Genomic DNA, 7,743 nt, shown 5'->3' with positions numbered 1-7,743 from the left:
TGTTCTGCTCTGCACTCCTCATCTTCACCATCGCCACCACCCCCACTGCCGAATGAACGATTGAAGCGAAGGAAAACAGCTGAGCCGCGAGAAAATCAGCGCAGATTTATCGCAGTCGGCCGGTGGGAGAAAGAGCTCATCTGTGCGGTGGGTTCGCGGTGTCGTTGGACGTCGCGCGGGGGCGAGGGGTAAGAGCAAAAAGTAAATATGAAACAAAACGAAAAAACAAACTGCAAGTGGAAAATGGTTCATCTCCACACTAGCAACAGTGCCGGCTTGTCGAGGCCTACGCTCTGACGCAGCTGAAACGCTCGAGAAATTATCACTTTTACAATATAAAAGCCCCGACTTTGGTCGAGTGCGGCCGGTGTTCCCCCTAGGATTATTGCGGAAAAGGAAGGAGTTTTTCTTCGATATAATGGATTAATCTGTTTTGTGTTTGATTTTCCGTGCGCTATCGTGTTGTCTTGTGCAGGATTGATTTTGGATTCTGTGGAGAATGTTACGTAATTATGAATGATACAGTGAATGCAAGAAATGGCAAATGCAGATAGCCATTTATTCAGTGTTTATTGCTGTCAATTCTCGGAGATCACTAGTGAGAGGTGAACGCATTCTTTCATCAGAAATTCTATAAGTGAATCGTTACTGTTTGCCTTGAGTAAGACGTATCCGAAGCAACTGTAAAGATGGACAATATGAGTAAGTATTTACTGATAACTGACAGAGTCGTATACCTATTTGAGGAACTGTGTATTTCATATCTCCAACAAAAACAGTGTAATATCACTACAATTCCGAAACTGTTAATATCCCGTGTTATCTGCATAGCAAATTGGGTCCCCAATGGGTCGAGAACAATGCAACGTCTCGAAAATTTATTTGTATGCTCGCAATGATTGCTCTGGGCACTTCTTGTGCCATCCTCAAGCGCTCAGCTATTTTTATACTACAAATTTAAGGTTATCTCGAACCAACCCCATAAACATATCATATTCTTGAATGCACCCTCGCCACCAAGATCGACATCGGGCGAGACCGGGTATACACACATTTGCATGGAATGTCAGTTTACATATTTGCAGACCAGAAAAAAAACCTTTCCGATAGTTCCGAATCTTTTCGAATACAAAATCAGATGGTCAAGCGGACGGAATCTGCATACGAGGAGTTTTGTGTTTTCCGCTCTCTAACACACCGTTTTCGGTCCGTTCGAAGATAACACTAGTGCCAATTAAATGTCAACCGTAGCTATAGTGGGCAAACTGATGCGGTTATTATTTTCTAGCGTTCTTTTTGTCTTGGAATGAATGATGCACCGATGCACCATGAATTGATGGTTTTCCACTTGCGAAACGGATCCGAAAAATGATCACTGTTAGACAAAAAAGTTGTACATAGCACTCTATTTTTGACTTATAAGTTAAGGCAGTATTCTAGTCTAGAAATTAAAAAAAAACAAATTTTTTTTCTTCATATTTCTGAAGCTTAGGCATTCAAGAACATACCATTCCAAGAATCCCATTATTTACTGTGTTATAGCCATTTTAGTGATGCGGTATCTAATCTAAAACGGCCATAACAATCAACTTCAAACGCCTTTTTATCGAATCTAGTTTTTTTTTAAACTGGCATACATGATATCTCTAAGGGCCCCCGCACACTGCAGACTTTTTTTTAGCCGATAGTTTGGTCGGATTGGTTTGCTAGTGCGCACACTAGCCAACTATCGGTCGAATATTCTTGAAAGACTGTATTTAATTTGTGTTTGAAAACGGAGAAGAGAACGGCGAAGGAAAATCAAAAAGAGATTCAGAGAGCATTGGGTGCATCCCACTCTCAGTGATTCGCATGGCGCGTATGTCGGATGCCGAAATTGAGAGCAAATTGAGAGCGAATTGAACTATCGACCGATAAACAATCGTCGTGTGTGCGTAGGTCGATGCTAGCCAATACTGATTAAACCAAGGGATTGCTAAGATGGCCGCCATTCTGTAGCCAGCATAGAAACTCATGAGCATAGAAATCATAACCTAAATTTAAAAATGAAGTGCTCCACGCGATCCTGTAGCAGTGATTTTAATTGCAAATCGCCATGAAAGCTTCCGGGTGGGTATAAAAACATTGCTTGCCAAAGGAAACTATCCAACGTAATCAAATATTAACATATATGACTCCAAACAGTAAACAAAACGGGAGCCCCCTTAGCGCGAGCCCTGCTTTATGCTGCCTACGCTCAATTTCAATTGGTTGGGATAGGGTTGCCAGAGCCCCGGATTAAACGGACAGCCGATAGCTGGCCGACAGAATAGTTTAAACGCAATCGGGAAGCCTATCAAACTTTTTTATCGGCCCAAACTGAATCGGTGTAGTGTGCGCATATGCATATCGCTCCATACTGATTAAATCGTCCGACCTATCTATCGACCGACAAAAGTCTGCAGTGTGCGGGGACTCTAATTCTACTGAACCGATTTAAGGTAATATTATATTATCAGGCACGTAGCGTAACCGGCACGGCACGTTTCATGCAAGACAAATATTATTGCGTGTGTTTCAAAGTGTATGCGTAAAGGGTGTGTCACATCAAATTGCATCACTGAAAAAACGCTGTAGAAATTTAATTTTTAGGAATTATATCTTCAGCTTTCGCTCATAATCAGATAAGAGTGTATAGATCACGTTGGCCATGCTTCACTGTCAATTTTTCGTAAATTTGGAAAAATGTCGTCGAACGAAAAAGAGCGTCGTGAATTAATCCTGCGCACTCATTTCGAGAATCCGGAGTTGTCACATCGGGACATCGGTAAGATGCTGGGAATCGTCCAATCCACGGTCAGCAGAGTACTAAAACGATACTTCGAGAACCTAACCATCGACCGGAAGGTGAAGAACGGCAAAAATGGATGCTCCGTCAGTGAAAAAGATCACAAGCGCGTAGTTAAGCAGTTTAGACGTGATCCGAGAAGTTCGGTCCGGGATGTCGCCAATAAGCTGAATTTGTCAAGTTCATTCGTCCAGCGGACCAAGCAGCGGGAGGGCCTGCGTACATACAAGGTTCAGAAGGCTCCTAACCGCGACGAAAGGCAAAACATGGTGGGGAAGACGCGAGCCCGGAAGCTGTACACCGAAATGCTGACGAAGCCGCATTGCCTGGTAATGGACGACGAAACCTACGTCAAAGCGGACTTTCGTCAGCTGCCGGGCCTGTTGTTCTTCTCCGCAGAGGACAAATTCAGCGTTCCGGAGGAGATTCGCAAGCAGAAACTATCCATGTTTGCCAAAAAGTACATGGTGTGGCAAGCGATCTGCTCTTGCGGAAAGCGGAGCGCCCCCTTCGTGATGACCGGCACGGTAAACGGGCAGGTTTACCTTAAGGAGTGCCTACAGAAGCGCTTACTACCACTATTGAAGCAGCACGAGGGCCCGACCATCTTCTGGCCGGATCTCGCCTCGTGCCACTATTCAAAGGACGTGTTGGAGTGGTACGAAACCAACGGGGTCACCTTCGTGCCAAAGGAAATGAACCCACCCAACGCGCCGAAGCTTCGCCCAATAGAGAAATATTGGGCGATTATGAAGCAGGCCCTCCGGAAGAACCCAAAAGTTGTCAAATCGGAGGCGGACTTCAAGAGAAAATGGATTTCTGTTTAAAAAAAAACTACAACCTGACGTTGTACAGAACCTTATGGACGGGGTAAAGAGGAAGGTGCGAGCATACGGACTTGGGCTCGAAGTATGAATAAAAAGAAAATGCCAAAAGTTGTTTAATAGTTTTTATTTTACTGTCTAAAATTTTCAAAAGGATCGGTCTACTGGGCGAATTTCTACAGCGTTTTTTTCCGTGATGCAATTTGATGTGACACACCCTTTAAAGCTGTTGCCCCGGCTCATGAATTGTCGAGTCTGATAGGTAGATTACAGGTGGAATCACCACCCTGATGTGATTGGCACTGAAGTCGCGGAAATAGACCGACGAAAAATAAGGGAAGATAACAAAAGTGTTGTATTTCAGGCTATTTGATATTTCTAGGAACTGTTCGTATCTAAAGGTCGGCTGGATTATTTACGCTGAATATAACTTTTTATTCAATGTATAGCAAGAAATGAAAAATCTATAGATGCTGAAAAGTCTTCGGATTTAAATGAAATGATAGCTGCTATCCCTAGCTGGAAGACCATAGTTTATTCCGAAAACATTTGTCTTACTGTAAAGATATTCCGAAACCTGTGAAGACATTTACAGACTCTTTAAAATTGTGTAGCAATGCATAAGAGCATCATTATTGCTGGCTGATTTTTAAGTTATCGGTTTTGAGTTTCATACTCTGGTACTATCTCAATACAAAACTTTGGCCAATCAAGTTTAAGGCATGTGAAGACATTTTTCGTGTCGTTGCGAACCATGTGCATATGAAATTCTAATCAATATTTCTACTATCAGTGATGGGCAATGAGTAATAATAATGACGAGTGTACTAAATTCAAAAACAACATCAACTCAATCTCGTTTATGTAAATAAAACATTATCTTCCATGGTCTAAAAGTGACACACAAAAAAAAGAGAAACAAAAATCTAAACCTTTCAGATACAAATTCCAATTTCGTCCACCATCTCACGATTGAAAACACAAACACAGCTACAAACCAATACATGCCACGCGATTTTAATGCTGCTGCGCGCGCGAACGGCTCAAAACACGGCAGTAAACAAACCGATATTTGCATATCGCATTTTTTCGCGTAAAAATAAAACTGCGACGGTGGCGGTGTCAACAGAGACATTTGCCCGCGATCAAGAAGATTGGAATTAACGCTGGGACGAAGAACCGTGCGGTGGCAGGATGCGGGCGTGTTTCAATGATGATGATGATGCTGTTTACTTATTTTCACACGCTTTTCCACCCACTCACCATCAGCACTTGAGATTTTTGGGACCATGCTCTCCACCGAGCATTGCAGAGCCTCGTCGCATTTCGCACAGAGGTCATTGGTTGGTTCGTTAATGGATTATTAATACGAATAAGTAGTAGCTGTTGAGAGACGACGCGGGATAGTTGTCGGATTTAAATAAATATGCACACAGACCGGAATTCAGTCATAAACGGTAAAACTAAATGTGATCAACCATGAGCGGCGAAACGTTGAAAATCCGCGATGTAAATAAACGGAAAGTCGCCAAGGAATTGGCATAGAAAAAAAACTACATGGAAGTTGTTTTTTTGCTTATCTAATAATAGATATTCCTATCGTTTGTGTTTTTTCTCCATTCAGCGAATTCCCGTGTTATAAGAAAAAACAACAATTAACAACTAGAATATTAAATACATCAGATCGGATCGTAGGTTGGCTGAGGAAACGAAGGGATGCACTTCACTGCAATAAGATTATCAATACACAAGAGGTTATTAGTATTCAAATCTCCTTCTCAATGAATCTACATAAAAAGGGGAGACCCAGATTCACTGAATCGGGTTGTTTATTTACACGTAAATTACTTGGCGTACTTCGTACGTAAACAACGTTGGGAACTGTTAATTAATGCAACTGTTGAGGGTGTGTCCTGAGCAATGTTTATCCAATGGATACTACAATAACAAAACAAAAATACGTTTCGATTCCGCTATCGCAATGCGATTTGTTTGAAACGAGAACGGAAAGACGATTTTTGGTTATATTATATATGGGGTAAAATCAAATTAACACGGTGGGGTGAATCAAATCCATGCGCTCGAACTGAATATTTTTTTGTTCACTCAGTACCCAATTCGCGTCTGCGGTAGCTACCGGTTGCTTACATAACCTTAATAATATTACTCGCTCTCGCTGGTTTCGAAGAGCCCTCAACCAACGGCTAGCCGTTACGCATATTGACCTTCAGTGGTGTTCATTTGGTCATCAGATTCTTGCTACCGGCATTGTTTTTTTGAGCGGGCGCCATCAGTCACAAACTGTGTGATGTTTAAATTGACATAAGAGGACGGTATGGAAAACGCCACTAAACCCTCCGATTTATGCTAATAAGCATTCCATCCTGCTTCCGATGAAGAGGCAAGCGAGTGCGTAGAAATCGAATGAGTAAGCAATTTACCAATTGCCGATAATTCGCCGACGAGCCACTGGAAGGAATTCCGTCGATGACATTTCCTAGCGTCAAGTTCAGGCATGGAGAAATATGCTGTTAATGGCCAAAACGCGTCAGGCAGGTTTTTTTATATTCCACTCTTTGGCACCAAAGTTCTCAACACGCAACCGCGAGGTTGTCGATCATTGCTTTTTAGATCTTTTTTTTCTTCTCCCATGCTGGTGATTTTGGTTTTATTGTATTCATCCCCCTTATTATCAAAATCTGACATTCGGAACGACCTTCAGGGTCGTTCGAATTTTATTGCCAAAAATGAATGTGAAATTTTTACGATGATAGTTGCCGATAAGATTGGTCTAGTCGGAAATCTGCTGGAATGTAATTAGAATTAATTTAATCGGATATGAATATTTTTGTGGAAATTTAGAGAAATTCAGTGGAGAATAAATCAATCAACACAAATGTCAGACAGAAATTTTTGACAGCTTTTTTGCGCATAACGCCTATTTTGATTTTAGTCGTAAATTACAAAAATAGTTCCAAATCATTCGACGCACGCACCGGAGCAAATCGGCAGGATTTTTGTATGACAAATACTGAACTCTGGGCGCGAACTGGGAAGAAACTAGGACTACATTTTACCAGCTGACACCGCCAATCAAATAAAGTAACAAAAAGCTTAGGAGCACATCGTCAAGAGCATCGTAAGATTGAATAATAAATCCTACATCCATTCTGTGTGATACACAATGAAAGAACGACCAATTTAACGATGTGTTCTCTCAAACATATGACACGTAGGGTGAACGCTTAGTTGTGACGTCATGACAGCGGCGTGAAAGACATCGACACCGCATAAACCTTTGCTTAGTAATCATTGGCCCTGGACTTCACTTTCATCATCAACGAGCACGAGGTAAGACGTTTCTCCGTTAGAATAGATACGCTGGGTGATTCCCAAAGAAAGATATATTTATGAAACACACATTGGCGATCCTGCCAGGAGTTGCTTAATAAAGCAACATTTAAAATCCTGGAACCTGATAATTTATTGTCAAGGTTTCAATAAATAAAAAAATTGTGAAAAGGGAATCACCCAGCTATTCGAAGAATTTAGTTTATGTCAATTCCTTTCAACGTAAAACTAAAAGTGTTGAAGCGGAACGGGATGTCCGCGATCAAACAGACAGGTTTCAGCGGAACGGGATGTCCGCAGTGATTTGGCCGAATGGAGTGTGTAGAGTAGTGGCGGAACGGGATGTCCGCAGTGATGTGACGGAACGGGATGTCCGCAGATTTGCATTGTGATGAAAATTCAAAAGGAGTGTCCTCAGTATTTTGGCGGAACGGGATGTTCGCAAATTGCTCGTAGTGCAAAAAACTCTGTGTTTGAGCGGAACGGGATGCCAATTTAACGATGTGTTCTCTCAAACATATGACACGTAGGGTGAACGCTTAGTTGTGACGTCATGACAGCGGCGTGAAAGACATCGACACCGCATAAACCTTTGCTTAGTAATCATTGGCCCTGGACTTCACTTTCATCATCAACGAGCACGAGGTAAGACGTTTCTCCGTTAGAATAGATACGCTGGGTGATTCCCAAAGAAAGATATATTTATGAAACACACACATTCTCTCGTTTGTTTAGGGTAAA

General features: G+C 41.9%; 1 protein-coding gene across 1 annotated transcript in view; it reads left to right on the top strand.

Annotated features, from left to right (window-relative positions):
* Positions 1–295: 295 nt before the first annotated feature.
* LOC129778933 (uncharacterized) overlaps positions 296–7,743 on the top strand; it is a 97,691-nt gene continuing 90,243 nt past the window's right edge. The window contains exon 1 of the mRNA XM_055786115.1: positions 296–702. Within this exon, the coding sequence (XP_055642090.1) occupies positions 690–702 (13 nt within the window). The 5' untranslated portion in view covers positions 296–689. The remainder of the gene's footprint in view (positions 703–7,743) is intronic.

The sequence above is a fragment of the Toxorhynchites rutilus genome, chromosome 3 (assembly GCF_029784135.1).
Source record: "Toxorhynchites rutilus septentrionalis strain SRP chromosome 3, ASM2978413v1, whole genome shotgun sequence".
In the NCBI taxonomy this organism is placed as follows: domain Eukaryota; kingdom Metazoa; phylum Arthropoda; class Insecta; order Diptera; family Culicidae; genus Toxorhynchites; species Toxorhynchites rutilus.
The sequence above is the reverse complement of the archived record's forward strand: the minus strand, read 5'-3'. Positions and strand labels throughout refer to the sequence as shown.